This window comes from Caretta caretta, chromosome 15 (genome assembly GCF_965140235.1).
Source record: "Caretta caretta isolate rCarCar2 chromosome 15, rCarCar1.hap1, whole genome shotgun sequence".
Taxonomy (NCBI): domain Eukaryota; kingdom Metazoa; phylum Chordata; order Testudines; family Cheloniidae; genus Caretta; species Caretta caretta.
In genome coordinates, this window is record NC_134220.1 from 12,708,825 (window position 1) to 12,725,616 (window position 16,792).

General features: G+C 44.4%; 1 protein-coding gene across 2 annotated transcripts in view; it reads left to right on the plus strand.

The window, feature by feature from the left end:
- Positions 1-3,635: 3,635 nt before the first annotated feature.
- The window catches only part of UPB1 (beta-ureidopropionase 1), a 32,548-nt gene continuing 19,391 nt past the window's right edge, over positions 3,636-16,792 (plus strand). Inside the window, exons 1-5 of one of the 2 annotated variants that reach the window (XM_075120250.1) lie at positions 3,636-3,869; positions 4,158-4,329; positions 7,155-7,242; positions 8,322-8,416; positions 10,690-10,851. In XM_075120250.1, coding sequence (XP_074976351.1) covers positions 3,769-3,869; positions 4,158-4,329; positions 7,155-7,242; positions 8,322-8,416; positions 10,690-10,851 — 618 coding nt within the window. In that variant the 5' untranslated portion in view covers positions 3,636-3,768. The remainder of the gene's footprint in view (positions 3,870-4,157; positions 4,330-7,154; positions 7,243-8,321; positions 8,417-10,689; positions 10,852-16,792) is intronic. The other variant, XM_075120251.1, reaches the window with a different exon arrangement.

Sequence of the window (16,792 nt, forward strand, 5' to 3'; positions counted from 1 at the left end):
CTTACCTTGGGGGCAGGGGCTCCCCACAAGTGGCTAGTGTGTCCCTGCAGCTCCTGGGCAGAGGGGCCAGGGAGCTCTGCACGCTGCCCCTGCCTCCACAGCTCCCATTGGCTGCGGTTTCTGGCCAATGAGAGCTGCATAGCAGGACCTTGTGGCGGGGGCAGTGCATGGAGCCGCCTGGCCTTCCCTCCCCATAGGAGCTGGAGGGACATGCAGAACCGGTAGGGAGTCTGCCAGTCCTGCCCCCACTCCACCCCTTCTCCAAGCCCCTGCACACTCCTGTTCCTGCCCCACCTCTTCCCACCCCTGCTCCCCCCCCATCTCCATTCCACCCCTTCCACCAAGCCCCGGCTTCCACCTCCTCCCCCGAGTGATGCCAGGAGCTGTGGGGGCGGAGCAGGGCAGGCTGGGGCTGCGTTGCTTACTGCTGCCAGCACCAGGCTGCTAAATCCCCAGGCCGCCCTGGACCCCGCGTCCTGAAATGCAGGGCCCACCAAAGCACAGGGCCTGGGGCAGTTGCCCCAGTCGGTCCTATGGACGAGACGGCTCTGGTCATCAACAAAAATGAAAAACCGGTTTCCTGTCAGAGAAGAGCTGTATATCTATCTACCTGTTTACATGTGAAATTAGTGTTGTCTTGTTCACAATGGGTCTCCCATCACTAGTCTGAACTGAATGCAAATAAAGGGTTGTGAGGACATCAGAAAGAAACCAACAGAGAAAAACAGCTTGGGGGAGAGAATCTTATTTGGTGGTACAGATTAAAGATCTGCCTGAGTATATCTGAGCGATAGAGAAGACACTCAGGCAGCCTTCACTAAGTAAGAGAAGGACATCAGTTTTCTTCATGAAAAAGGGGTTTCAACCAGCCTTGGATGAAAATGCTGAAGAGGACTTGGGGTGAGATAAACTTCTTTAGAGGTTAAACTGTTAGTTAAGTTTAGTCTCTAGGAAGCAAGTTATGATTTTGCTTTATATGTAGCCATTTGTTTCCAATATACTTACTCACTATTACTTGAATCTCTTTTTTGATAACATAGTTATAGTGAAAACAAGAGTAAATTTAACTAAGCAAACTGATAGTCCTAAACTGAATCTTACAAGCTTCAGTGTACTGTTCCTTTGGGAACAGCAGGCCTGGTGATTTTGGGAGTGTTCAGTGGATAAAGGGCTGGATGCTCCAGAGAATGCAGTGAGAATTCAGGGGTTGGTGTGTGTCTATCACTACCTGTACAAAGAGAGCAAGGCCTGGAAAGTGGTGTTTTGCTGCTAGAGGCTGGTGGTTTCAGGGTACTGACCCACAACGGGCACAGACAAGACTATGCCTCACAACCCTGGGTACCCCTAGGGAGCATCACAGGAGAGCATATGGGGGTATCTGCAAAGGCTGGCATTTCCAGTTGCTGCTGGGAAACCAGATGACCCCTGGATTCTTTTTGTTTAGATTAAAAGTTAATTAATGTAAGTTACTCTTCCCTTGCAAATATTTAAGAGGTTTAATATTTAACTTCGTTAACATTTGCTATTATCAGGGTTTTCAAGTGCTGTGTGTTGCCATGTGTCACGGACTCATAGGTCATGCCCACTCTTGGCCCCTTACAGTCCCTGGGGGGAACCCTCTTCAGTGTAAAAAAAAAAAAAAAGGAGTACTTGTGGCACCTTAGAGACTAACAAATTTATTTGAGCATAAGCTTTTGTGAGCTACAGCTCACTTCATCCTTCTCGGGGTCCACTCTTGGGGGTTAAACCCCTCCACCTCTTGGAACCACACCTCTCTGAACCTTTAGCACACCTGTCTCTCGCTGTGGGCCCCCTCAGGGAGTCCACTCGCTCTGGAACCCCAGGGCCTCCACTCCCAGAGGGAATAATGCAACCCTGTTCTCTAGACTGGAGCGACTCTCATTCAGTGTAAAACAGGAGGGTTTATTGAGTGTCTGAACACAGCATAGGAAACTCTCAGGGCCCTCAGGCCTGGCCTCCCTCAGCACAGTACATCTAAGTCTCCCCTACATCCACATGGGCTCTCTTTCTCTCCCTCTCCAGCTCAGAGACCTCCTGCTTTCCAGCTGGGCATCCAATATCACCTGCTCCCAAGCCCCGCCTTTCTCCTTTGTCTTTTGCCCAAGTAAACAGGGTCGCCTGGGCCTCCTTTCCTCTCAGCCATCCTTTGTTCCCCACTAGCTGGACCCAGCTGGCCAGGTCACTGGGGTCCTCTCTCTGCAGCCCATTGTCTTCCCACTGGCCAGAACCATCTGTGTCGGCCGAGCTGGGCCTCCTGGTGACTTGGTCACCAATCGCTGGGGTATCTATTCTCCCGGCCGTTGGCTGGGGTCCCAAGTTCCGTCGCTGGGCCTCTGTAACAACAAACTCCCTCTCCCATCACCTTGTTAAACCAGTAACACCCAGGGAAACTGAGTTCCACCCCCTCTGTATGCAAACTGTTGAAAAAACCAAGAAAATACCCCCATTTCATCACACCATGTCTTGTAGGAGACGTAAAGAAAAGACTCTAAAAGTCATAGTTTTGATCTATTAAGACATTTGTAACAGTCACTGGACTCTGTAACCAATCTTCTCATGGGAACAAAATGCTTACACATTATTCATTTCACAATAACACCTAGAAGCAGAAAGCATGGCCAATAGTTATTGACTCTGGTGGGAATAATGAGGTTTAAACAGGATGGCCTCTTGGTACTTACTAATGGAACTATCCTTTATTCATACCCACTGTTCCTTGTCCCAGATTGGTGTTTAAATGGAGGCTGGTACATTGCCTCCTTATTTTGTCTGAGCTGTCCTTTGTGTGGTAGATTGATTCTGTCTGGCTCTGGGATGATTTTCCAGTGATAACCTGGGGCTCAAAGCCAAGTTGAGGACTAGGTTAATCATTACTGTTTCTGGCTGCTGTGTGGTGTCTTTTTGCTATTAAAAATGATACACATCACAAGACGCATGACATTTTCTGTAAACTGTGATACTCCCTCTTTTCCTCCCCTCCCCATACTGTGGCTTTGCTTATGGGACATCTTAAAAGTTCTTAAGAGTGTGTTGTGCCCGTGTGCTGGTTCTAGGTTAGCCAGGGATTAGAGGCTGAGGGGGCCAGACGGGATCTTTGTGACCACCTTGTCTGACCTCCTGTATAACACGGGCTATAGAACTTCCCCCAACATAGGACCTATAGCAGATCTTTTAGATCAACAGCCAGGGCATGGCAGGGGCCGTCGCCCCGTAGTGATTCTAATGGGAACAGGGGGTAAGCGGAGGGCCTGCACAGCTCCAAGGGGTTGGTAGGAGATGCACCCGTTCAGCGCTGGGTGCCATCTACTCAGTGAGCGACAGGCTAGGCCAGAGGGGCACATCCCAACCAACCCTGGGTGGGTGGCCACAAAAGAGTGCACGGACCATGGAGACAGACAGTGCCCCCACCCCATCCCCATGGCGGTGCTACCCCCAGGGCGCTGTGAGAGGCAGGTTGGCGGGGCCCTGGGGGACAAGCTGGCACTGCTTCTGCCCAGGTTGCAGCCAGCGAGCGACCATCCCCGTGACCCCACCAGGTCTCGCACGTCCAGCCCCTCAGCGGGCCCCTCCCGAGCAGGGGAACGCGCCAAAACCCCCCTGAGGGGTGGGGGGGGCGTGTCCCGCGGGCCAACGGTCTCATTCGCGGGAGTGCCGGGCCGGCCGCTGGGGCGTAACGGTCACTTAGCCTGCCCGGTCCCGTGCAGTCCGCTGGTGGCCACCGCTGCCTCCCTCGTCCTCGGAGCCGCTATGGCGGGGGGTCTGGATTCGCTGGAGAAATGCCTGGAGCGGCACCTCCCCCCCGAGGAGCTCGGCGAAGTGAAGCGGATCCTCTACGGGAGCCTGAGCAGGTGCGGGAGGGACTACAGCTCCCAGCAGCCCCTGCGCCGGCGGCCCGCGTTGCAGTGGGACTGAGGCCCGGGTGGGGGGCGCCTTAGCTCGGGCGGCGTAACCGAGCCGGGAGGAGGGGGCGTGGCCGTTGCTGGAGGCCTTTGGGCCTCAGGTTTGGCTTGAGGGGTGGTGGCCGCGCAGCCTCCAGCAGCCGCCTTGTCCCGCCTGGCGGTTGGCAGGCGCGCGGCGCCCGCGCTCGCGCCCGCGCCCGCGCGCGCGCCCTTGATTCCGCTCCTTTGCCGTTTCAGAAAACTCGCCTTGCCGGCGGCGGCTCTGTCGGCCGCGGGCCAGAGGGCGTTTGAGCTGCAGGGCTGTGGATTCGGAGCGGCGCCCGAGCAGCTGAGGCAGCCCCGCGTTGTCCGAGTGGGGCTGGTTCAGAATAAAATCCCCCTGCCCACAGATACACCCGTGGCGGAACAGGTACAGTCACGGGCTCTGGGTCAGCCCGCTCCAGCTCCTCCGCTGGATCAACACCTGTCATGAGCCTGGCTGCTTAAATTCCCAGCTCTGTGACACTGAAATCATGGACTCCTTAGGGCCTGTCTTCACTACCTCCCCCATCCCCCCAGTGGCACAGCTGCAGGGATGGATGTAGCAGGTCTGGGAAAGACACACTGTGTTGACAGGGGAGCGCTCTCCCATGGAGGTAATTACTCCACCCCACTGAGAGGAGGAAGCTGTGTCGGCAGGAGATAGGCTTGCCAGCTTTGGTTGGCCATATTCCTGGAGGTTTCCTCACATGACATCATCTTTTAATTAAAGATTAATTCCTGGAGACTCCAGGACAATCCTTGAGGATTGGCAACCCTAGAGGAGAGCATCCCACCCCTGAGCGATGTAAATTATGATTTTAGTGGTACTATAAACAAGCTCTTAGCGAGACTGGTCTTGTGTCTCATTACAACAGTAAGTAACCCCTTAACGCTTCTTTGTCCAGTGATTGCAGAGGTGATTTTGTGCACATTGCAGAGAAATTGTGCACATCATCCTGAAGGATCTCTTGCAATGTGTTAACTCCTCATATTTCGCAATCTGTTCTACCTTGTACTGAGCTGTGACACTCTGAGTCCAGGTCTACATTAGAGACCTATATCGGTATAACTGTGTTGCTTAGGGGTGTGAAAAATCCACACCCTTGAGCGCTACTGACCTACAATTCTCTTCCACCCCCCCTGCCCTCTCCCGGGTAGACCGTACTACATCGACGGGAGAGCTTCTCAAGGAGGTGGATTAACTACGCTGCTCTCTCTTTGGCATAGGAACATCTTCACTAAAACGCTACCACAGCATAGCTGCATTACTGTACGTGAGACCAAGCCCTGAGTACTTTTCCCAGACCTCTGCGTATCTCAAAGCTTGTCTCATTCACCAACAGAAGCTGTTCCAGTAAAAGATATTACCTCACCCCCCTTGTCTTTCACATGTCACACTATCAGTTCTGCATTTCTTGTGTTGTCCGCTCTCAGTTTTGTGGCCTATGTTACCTAATGTCCTTGGATTTGACTTGTTGAATGGTAAATGGCCAAGAAGTCTTGTTACTCAAAGAAGAACATGCAGCTCCATCAGAAAATCTCATGTGTATTGTTTACTTATTGACTCGCCCGAGCTATTTGTAGTTTTCTTGAAGCTAAATATTTTAGTTGCTGGCTTTCTAAGCTAAAAGCCTTTACCTGTCAAATGAACCAGAAAGGTTTCATGTTCAGAGAATTGAAAGTTGATGATTGCAGAATGCAGAGTTGGTGATTTGTATAAATTCTACGCTCTAAGACTCTTTATACAGCAGTAAGTCAAAGGTCTGAGGGGAGTCTTTCACCAGAAGAACACTGGCATGTCTGTGATACAAGATGCACAGGTGCAAGTTTTATGTAAATCTATGAAGTCTTTTTAAAAGCAAAATAAAGGTGAATTCCACATTTGTGAAATATGCTAGACCAATAGTCCAATTTATTCACAGGGCAGAAATTTCACTCAACACTGTATTTTGGAGAGAGAGAGTAGCTCATTCTCTGTGTTAGTCAAGTTCTTGCTTTCTCTGTGGTGTCTGCCAAAAAGAGTGCCAGTTGCTGCCATTTGTTATGTGGATGCCTGTCTACTAGAAACTGGCCTGAGACCACCAAGTCATTTTGCATAACGCTACACAGCTGTTATATCTCTTAGGTCAGTATCAGTCTGGGTTGGATTTGAGATGAATATATATATGAATGGCTCCAAATCTCGTTGCCACTGCCCCTATGCCTCTTTGTAACTAGAGTTCTCCAGTGAGAGGAGTTCCTGTGTAAAGATTTTTAAGTACTTAAAAAAAATATGAACAGGCCATCACTGGTGCACTGCTTGGTTCTTGTAAGGGATGCATTAAAACATGCTTTGAGGGTAATAACTTGTATATTACTGACTGAAGCGTCTTTACTAACTCTGTGTGTGCGTGTGTGTGTGCATTTCAAGCCTCAGAGCAGGAGCTTCTCTCATTAGACCCAGAGCATATGCCAAAAGGAGGAGCTTGTCTGCATTTCAGGAGTAGCCAGTCCATGGCCATCCCTGCCCCTGATCATCCCATCTCTCCTTTATCCAAACATAGGCAACTGTCCCACAGATAACCATAGGGCCGATGGCCTCCTAACTTCTAGTCAAAGAACTTCTGGTCGAAGTTGTCAGATGTATGGGGCTCGAGTGAAGCAACATACTGCTCCAACAAGCATTTTGTCAGTTCACAACTCTGCTAGCTCCTGGGCTGGTATTTTAGGGGAAGATCTGGAATCTATATGTGCTTGCAGGATGCACAGATATCAATTCAATAGGCTGGTCTAACCTCTGGTGGTATTATGCTTACTCATTCACATTGCTAAGTGTCACATCTCAAAACAGCATCAAAATGTTTTTTTCTGTGTCACTCTTTTAGGGTTTATAGATCTCTAATGCACATATAGGGACTAAAGGCCAGTTTTTCAAATGAATCTAGGTGCCTAAAGATGCAGATATGTGCTTTTGAAAATCCCATTAGGCACCTATCTGAATGTTTAGGCCCCTAAATACCTTTTAAAATGCCCTAACTCTTTAGGGCCTAATTCTGCAACCATTGCTTGTACTGAGCAATAACTTACCCTACAAGTACTCTCACTGAAATGAATGGGGTGAAGTGCCAAGCATGGTACTGCTTAGTGTGAACAAAGGTGGCAGAACCAAAACCGTAATGTTATAAGTGAATTATGATGTATGAATTTTTATAGAGTCAAATTTCTTATAACCAGGTGGCTGCACTGCACAGGCGAATAGAGGAGATCGTGGAGGTAGCTGCAATGTGTGGGGTCAATGTGATCTGCTTTCAAGAGGCTTGGAGTGAGTATTTTCTGTAGTCTCCCGAAGTCCAGATTTTTTGCCTTTAAAATGCTAAAATTTCTGAAAATAGCCAATTCCTCTCCATTTAACAGGTACCCTATATTTTAAAAATGTTCCGCCGCAGCTATGAAACAGAGATTCCAGGATACAATCCTCTGATCCTAATCTTTATTTTCTGAAAGAAACTTAAAAGAATCCTTGTTAACAGAGCTGTGTGCAGGTTCCATGTTGGTCTGCAAAGGCAGGGTCTGCATCTGGGCGATGCTTTTAGTTATGCTTACTGTGTGTTCTTTCACTTGCTCTTCCCCTTTTCTTTCTTGGAAGTTTTGTTTCATTTAGGAAGATTCCCAACAGCAGAAAAATAATATTTAAATGAAAATGGAGGATGTGTGGGTTTAGGACTAGCCAAAACCAAAATTGAAGGACCTCCTGTGTGGCTGTTGAGGAAAATATGTCTTAGTCATTAATTTGCAGGTTTCTTCCTCAGACGCGCCTTCAGGGGATCCTCTGCCCCGTGTGAGATAGTGGGTAATCTTCCCCTCTCATTGCACCTATACTAACTTCCTACCCTCTTCGTCTCTAATCATAACCACCTCTCTTCTGGCCAGACAGGCCTCCCATTTCAAATCAGTAGGGACTCAGTCTGGCTTCTTAATTGAACAAATGTTGGCTGATTATAAGGTGCTGTCTTTGCTCCATAGAGCTGAGTGACTGTGCAACACTTCTTGTCCTTGCTGGGCTGTGGAGTAAGAGGAAATTAGATCTTGGTCTGCTGCATATAGAGCACTGGAACTATATGTGGCTGGTCTTGTCACAGTGTATCTGTGAGAATGCAGCCTAGAAAATCTAAAGTTTAGAGACCCCTAAATGGCACATTCTCAAGAATCAAACTCCTTTTTGCAGGGAGAAGAAGATAGTAATACCATACTCAGATGTGGTAATTATTTCTCTGTTTGCACAAAAGCAGCTTCTGAACACATTTCATTGACCTGTTTTATATAAGTAAAGCAGAACCCACCCCATACCAGCTCAGTGACCTAAAGTCTTTGTATTGACTTCTCATGTTGGTGTTTTTCTAGCTATGCCTTTTGCATTCTGTACAAGAGAGAAGCTTCCATGGACTGAATTTGCTGAGTCAGCAGAAGATGGTCTGACGACAAGGTTCTGCCAAAAGGTAAAAAGCTGAATTCATACCATTCTGTAGTGGTCACTTTTTGTATATCAGTCTTATACATTGTAAGACTCAAAGAACCAAAAATAATTTTCCAGCACGTTCAAAGCATGTATTGTGAGAGCTAGTGAAAGTGCAAATGGACAATACACGTGCAATATGAAACAGTTTTTAAAAAATCATACTTTAAATTTTTATAATGCCTTTTACCCTGTAGGATATGTGAGACTTCCTATCCTGACTTTTCCCATATTTTTACAAGAAAATAAGTTTCACAGCCAGTCATCTTTAACTTCTAGTCAAGAAATTCCTTTTGAATGGAACAGACTATGCATTAGCAAAGCATTACACAAAGAATATTAACTGATGAATTAACTAATGTTCTGAAAGGGAAACACTTTCATATGATTCTTCTACATCCTTCCTCTGACATGTAACACAGAATGTAGCTTTCTGTGCACCGGAGGTGACCTTTTAATAGCTGGCAGTCATTCGGCCAGGGATCGCTAAGTGAAAGCATGATTGTGGGATAATTTTCACCTTTTGCCATCTTAAATAGGCTGCAGTTTTCTTGTTTTATAAGGGATGTTGTATTTTTCTTTCTTAAATAATTCACTGACATGATCAGGTTTGTTGTGGGCCTGAATCTACCCAGATGTGATCTGACCTACTAAGCATGTGTATCTAACCACTTTACAGCTTCAATCTGACCTAGGTCAAATGTGGGGCACTTCTCAATGTGGGGTTAATGACCTAAGGGCAGATCCTGCAAGAAATATTCAGACATATAGAAAAGTAAAATTACATGAGGGGAAAGAAGAGAAAATGTCATTTGACCAAAGATTAAATAACCTATCAGTACTAACATTTGGTGCAAAATATTCTTGCTAGAACATTAAAAGGTACTGTGATGCTATGATTTCTGTGGATAAGGCAGCACCTATACTTTTAAACATAAATGTATTTACAAAGTGTGGATCCACTATGTACTGTGTAACTACAATAACTCGTTGATCAAAGACTTTCTTATATTTGATCTGTTGCAATAAAGAGGAATTTAAATTCCTACTCGAAAAAGGATTTGCTCTTGGTGCACAGTGTCACAGTTCTATACCTAGCATAACTGGGGATCCAAATTGTGTAACATCTTTCTGTTATGTTACTAACCCTAAATTTAATGAAAGGAAGAATACAAGGACAAACAATGCTTAAACGATGAGCGGCCAGTAGAATCTGGGATTTAGTTCTAGAGAGTGGATTCCTGGGACATCCTTGGAAGACTCTGCCTTGCCTGAATCCTTTTGTTCCCAACTGTTGGATTCAGTTTCATGTGCCTCTGCATTGCTGCTGAAGATAACCTGAATGCTTTATCTTGTAGGTAAAAGCCAAACATGAGATGCTTTGCAAAGAGAATAAAAATGATCACTAGGTCCAGACTGATTTAATAAATGTCTGCATAGAGTTGTCCACTTTCCATACTGTGATTTCACATGTCAGTTATTCACAGGAAAGCCTTAGCAAATGCATTCATTAATCCTTTGCTCCAGTTCTTTGTAGAAGGCATCAGGAATCAGCACAAGGGTTTATGGGAAGCTTTAGAATCTGAGGCTCAGGCACAAGTTGTTAAGTAGAGTTGGTCAAAAATTCTGAGTAGAAACATTTTTTCAATGGAAAATGGCTATTGGAATGAAATGAGAATTGTCTTGGAAAATTTGTCACTGGTAAAACAAAAATTGAAAAAAAAATTCAGTTTTCTGTTTTGGTTTTTCATTGGAAAAACTGATTTATTATTTTTCAGAAAATAAAAAATGTTCTTTTAAGCATGTCCTATGATTTTTTTTTTACCTTTTTCAGCCAGCTCTTGTTAAGCAAATCCACTAAGCAGTGTACCAGAATGAGAGAATGAGAGCAGGATTAAACACCCTCTCCCCCCGCTTATTTCTCAGCAGTTCCTTATGCCCCTTTTGGGTGGGTGGGTCTGGCCTACAGGTTAAAAACTGCTGCTACAGCAGAACTCATCTAACTGGAACTTGGTGCTTCTGCTAGAAGGATTCAGACTGGAAAGTTTTCACTGAGGTATCCCTCTCTGAACAAGAAAAATGTTGTAACACTAGAGTTCCAGTACATCATATATTCATCACTAGTGCTTAGCTGAGGTCAGAATAATGCACAGAATGAAAACCTCTCCTGTATTCTACTTTGAGGGGAAAAAGATGAAAACAGAGTTAATCATAACAGGCTTTTCCGTAATAGAGATTTTCTATTCATTTCTATAGTTGGCAAAGAAACACAATATGGTTGTGGTGTCTCCAATTCTGGAGAGAGATGATGTACATGGAGGAACTTTGTGGAACACTGCAGTGGTGATTTCAAACTCTGGATCTGTCCTTGGGAAGAGCAGGAAAAATCACATTCCAAGGATTGGAGATTTTAATGAGGTGAGATGCAGCATTGCTTATAATACACTGTCCTCACTTTGTAGCTCTTGCTTGTCTCTATATGGTAGAGTGTTGGAAAGTGTAGCTGCATAACTGTCCTGTCCATTTTGTCAAGGTAGAATTGTGTGGCTATGATGATACCACTGAGGGATTTCTGGTGCGCTCAAAAATCACAAGCATGGAATATGATGCCACCAGAATTCCCAAGATGCTATTGTAGCTTTGATTTATTTTAAGTTATTTTCTTTGTTTTATAATATTTCCCCAAAATAATCTGCTCCACAATACAGGTTATCATCCCAATGGGCTTTTCTATACAAAGCAACTTCACAAAAATATTGATGAGCTTTATAAAAATTGTGTAATTCATAGCTACGGTGTGTCAGTTGTGGGGTTCTGATGAAGTCACACTCCTGGTGAATTTCCTGTAAGCTGATGAGCCTTGTGTTATATGGTTCAGGGATGAACTGTACCTGTGATCTCTTTGTATCTCTCCATGGGCGCTTCTTTCAGGTGACAGGCCTATACCTGCACTTCCCTAAGTAGAATCCTGCAATTCATCCCACTTTTGACTAGACCACAAGTTTACAGCACCTTTATTTATAAACCATAGTACCTCCAGCATGGCCAGCTGGGTTTGACCTCAATCCAAAATTCTGTCAGGGAGCTGTGACCAGCTGGTAAATGCAATGACATAGAGCAGCTTGTTCAAAACAGAGTATGGTTTATTTATCTGTAGGAACATCACAAGCAGAGAGAAAAGGGTTAAAAATAACAAATGCCTAAATGCATATTGTCTTACCTAAACCTAATCTTTCCTTGCTAGTTTAAATAGATTCTGCTTAACCCAGGAACCCCCAAAGCATTGGGCTGCACGAAGCAGGCTGCACCCCTGCAACTGCTGCCTCTCTCATAGTCATCCCCCGCCATCCAGTCAGCGTGCTGTGTCCCTCAAGATCCAAGCTGCCTTTTATCCATTTCAGAGTTCCTTTGTTTGAAATTTCCTACCCAGAGATCTCCTGATGTTTCAAGCTAAGCCCCTGGAGCTGACGAAACTGGAATGCATTTCTCCAGGGCAGGTTGGAGGTAGTCTTCATACAATGGATTCATAGTATTATCTGAGCACCAGGCAACTGACTTCTGTCTTTAGCGATTGTTTCAGGTTCCTGAAAGGTTTAACCCTTAGCTGCCTTTTAGCCAGCACTACAGTAGCCACCAAATCCTCCCCCTTCCCTACACACACACATAAACATTCATACAAATTAATACACATACCTTCCATGTTCTTCACACCTTATTTAATAGTTAAATCCATACATAATAAATAAAAACATAATAAATGTTCGTACTGTATGGGCCTAGAACATTCTGTCTCAGAGGTTCCCAAACTGTGGTCCGTGTAGCACTTGCTGGTTGCATGTTTCTCTTTGTTTCCAGCTGTGAAACTGGAAAAGGCATGAAAGGCAGCTAAACTGTATATGAGTACTTTCACTTTTCTATGCATGAAATTGCTGCAGTTGCCACAGGGTTGTTATGTGATCACCAATGGGAGGTGGTCTATGTGACCATGAGTCCCAGGAGAAGCATCAAAACAATCTATTAACATAATTAAACAATTTTGACAATTCCAACCCTATCAGCTTCATTGTAACGGGTAAGTAGTGTTTGCCTAAAACACCCCATCTTGTTAAAAAGTGTTGATTGTGCTTGGAAGGGGTTAAGGATAGTCTGCTGGTAACTTGTTACCCTGCCTGGATATAACCTAGATAGTCATGGCTCTCTGAAAAGAGAGAGATAGACAGACCTTGGGTGAGGTCTGAGCAGCTCAGACTGGGGGAAAGATTATTCCGATCTTTATTAACAGAGAAAACAACAGTAAAGTAACAAAATCCAAACCTGAGGAGGGCAGTGAGTTGGATTTCTCAGACTGGGTGTTTGTCGTAGAGCAGGTTGAGAAACATGCCAGCTTGCAATCATCCATGGCAAATCAATGAGAACTAAATGTAAAGGGGAAAAAATTTGTTCTCTAACCTTTTCAGCCCTGTGTGGGAGGTTGTATAAATAAACAAAAATCAATCCTCCTTGAGACATCAGTTAGTTGCTGTGGAGATTATTGTGACCTCTGGTGAGGAATAAAGAGCAAGAGCTGATGAATTCCCCCAAGAAATAACAATCTTGTTTTTCTTCTCCTATCATAGTAGAAAAAACAGAGGACTGAGAAATAAAAATAAATTTAAAATATACAAGATAGGCAGATCTGTTTTGAAATAGAAATATTTATTAGAACATAACTGCCATGCTGGATCAGACCAATGGTCCATCTAGCCCAGTGTCCTGTCTCTGACAGTGGCTAGTACTAGAGCTTCAAGGGGAATTTGGGAATGATTCACCTTGTCTTCCACTCCTGGCTTCTGGCAGTCAAAGGTTTAGGGTTGCCTGGAGCGTGAGGTTGCATCCCTGCCCATCTTGGCTAATAGCCATTGATGGACCTGTCCTCCAGGAATTTATCTAATTCTTTTTTGAACCCAGTTATCTTTTTTGTCTTCACAACATCCCCTGGCAATGAGTTCCACAGGTTGACTGTGTATTGTGTGCAGAAGTACTTATGTTTGTTTTAAACCTGCTGCCTATTAATATTATTGGGTGACTCCTGGTTTGTGTGTTATGTGAAGAGGTAAATAACACTTTTTCTCCACACCATTCATGATTTTATAGATCTCTATCATATTTCTCCTTAGTTGTCCCTTTTCTAAGCAGACCAGCCCTAATCCTTTTAGTCTCTCCTCATATGGAAGTCGTTCCCTTTGTTGCCCTTCTTTTACCTTTGCCAGTTCCACTATACCTTTTTTGAGATTGGGTGACCAGAACTGGACACAGTATTCAAAGTGTGGGAAACCTTGGATTTATATAGTGGCATTATGATATTTTCTGTCTTATTTTCTATTCCTTTCCTAATAGTTCCTAATATTCTTTTAGCCTTTTTGATCACTGCTGTGCACTGTGCTGAAGTTTTCAGAGAACTATCCACGGTGACTCCAAGATCTCTTTCTTGAGTGGTAACAGCTAATTTAGAACCCATCATTATGCATGTGTAGTTAGGATTATTTTTTCCAGTGTGCATTACTTTGCACTTATCAGTGTTGAATTTCATCTGCCTTGTTGTTGCTCAGTCACTCAGTTTTGTGAGATTCCCCTTGTAAGGGCTGGTCTACATTGAAAAGTTACATTAGCATAGCTACGTCTGTCAGGGGTTTGTTTGTCTGAGCGATTGGCTGAAATAGGACTGAGTGGACTTGTAGGCTCTAAAGTTTTACATTGTTTTATTTTCAATGCAGTTATTTTTTGTACATAATTCTACATTTGTAAATTCAACTTTCATGATAAAGAGATTGCACTACAGTACTTGTCTGAGGTGAATTAAATTTTTTTTGTTTTTTTATAGTGCAAATACTTGTAATCAAAAATAAATATAAAGTGAGCACTATACACTTTGTATTCTGTGTTGTAATTGAAATCAATATATTTGAAAATGTAGAAAATATCCAAAAAATATTTAAATAAATGGTATTCCATTATTGTTTAATAACGTGATTAATCGTGATTAATTTTTTTAATCGCTTGAGAGCCCTAAAAAAAAGATAAATTGCAAATGGATACCTAACTTAACGAGCTAAGTGAATTTAAAAGCAAAAGTTTTTTTTTACCACACGCTTACAGCAGTCTAACTGGATTGCTTCAGCCAGGACCTCCCTCCAATTCAATGATGCTTCCTTTGTGTTTCAAACATTGTAGCTGTCCTGAGTAGAGATGAGGGGAGAGAGGTGATTTGCGGGCCTCTGTTTCTTATTTTTATACCCTTCTCCCCTCTTTAAGGATTACCTCCAGCTGGGGTTCAGGTGACAGGCAGTCTGTTCACAAAGAAGCTCCTAGCTGTTTCATTGTCAGTATGGGGAAGTTCTCGCTCACCCCTTCTTCCTGCTGCAGAATGGCTGCTTAACTAGGTGGTAGTCTATAATAGTTCATCTGATTCTGCTGATACCTGGCTGGGGTGCCAGTGTGCCTCTGTCTCTGAAAAACTGGTTTGGGCCTGCCTCTCTAACTTTGGAACATGTTACAGCAATGTTATACAGTAGAATCTTATAACTTTACATGCAATGTTTCCATACATATTTTACCAGGACACTAATGTTCTGCAGAATGAGTTTTCAAATGATACCTCACAGGGCATGCCTTGTACCAAATTTAACATAGACTTGCAAAAATGGTGACCATGGGGTACAGTCTGTCACATCATCACAGGTTTTATCTTTAATGGCAAGACACTAAGGGTATGTTTTCACTGCAGAGTTGACTGTGGGTCTTACTTGATGTTGTCCCTAACCCTTCACCTGTCCACACATAAAAATGTCTCATCTGAGTTAGATGGTGCTTTGAACCCAGGCTGGTTGGCCTGGCTGGGGTTATAGACAAGAGCTCAATAGTTGATCTCCTTTGGGCTGGCAACCTGTCCATGTTGCAGGGAGGATAAAAGTTAAATCACTTCAGTGCTGATTGTCCTCCAGTGCCTTCCTACAATTCCCCCTGTGTGCCGAGAAGGACAGATAAGATCTCCCACAATTCACTTCAAAAGAATCATAGAGCATCTCAGCTTACTGCAGCAAAAAGAAGCATGGGATATTCCTCCAGAAGTCCTTACGACAAACACAAGTGAATGCAGCACCAGTGAAGATGCAGTAACTTGAGTGAGGCTTGCGCCTGGGCTAGGCTGCACTGGGTGCTCAGATCCAGGTACTGATTACACAAGTTAACTCTATTCTGAAGACATAACCTAACAGGTAGTTCAGAGTTCCATTAAGAAAACAGCAGGTGTTATATGTGACAGTTGGTGATGCATGTTTACTAGCTAGTACATAGCATTCATCTCCATTTTTAGGTACTCATGGAATTACTGGAATGTATTTTGAGAAGGAAGAAGTGTTATTGGCTGAACCTAGTGAAGGCCTTACACTCAACTTGATGGTATATGTTTGTACGTTTGCAGTATTGTTTTAGCCATGTTGGTCCCAGGATATGAGAGCGACAAAGTGGTGAGGTAATCTCCTTTTATTGGACCAACTTCTCCTGGTGGAATAGACAAGCTTTCATGCTTCACAGAGTTCTTCTTCAGGTCTAGACCAGGGCGTCCCTGAAATAGTGAGGGTGGGAGCATGGCACCCAGGGAGCTGTGGGATAGAATGGGGGAATGCAAGGAGCTCCTGATGTGTGCAATAAACTGGGCCTACAGAAGCTATCAAATGTGTAACCCCCTACTTATCTATTGAGTGCAGCAAAGTTTGTGTGTTTTACCTCCTGTTGGCACTGACAGCAATGTAAATTGAGCCAGCGGAAATGGAAGCTCATGTGGCTTTTATCCACCTCTCCATTCTGAGTTCTCTTTTCCCTCTGTACCATCTTATTTCATCTCCCTTGTGTGACTGAGGTCCCAGCGGGGGCCAGCTGAGGTCACTCAATTAGGGTGAACTGCAAAGAATGGGGCAGACAATCCCCATAAAGCTGGTGGATATTCCAGTACTTAGATTTACCAAGCCGGCATAAAACAGCTTCTTTATTACCTTAATGGTTACTTAGAAGTCCAAACAACACATTTCCCTTCCTGAGGAAACTACAATCCATCAGTGATCTTCCAGAAAACACCATCTTGGCTACTATGGATGTAGAAGCCAACATTGCACACAAAGATGGACTACAAGCTATCAGGAACAGTATCCCCGATAATGTCACGGCAAACCTGGTGGCTGACCTTTGTGACTTTGTCCTCACCCCAACTATTTTACATTTGGGGACAATATATACCTTTAAGTCAGCGGCACTGCTATGGGTACCCGCATGGCTCCACAGTATGCCAACATTTTTATGGCTGACTTAGAACAACGCTTCCTCA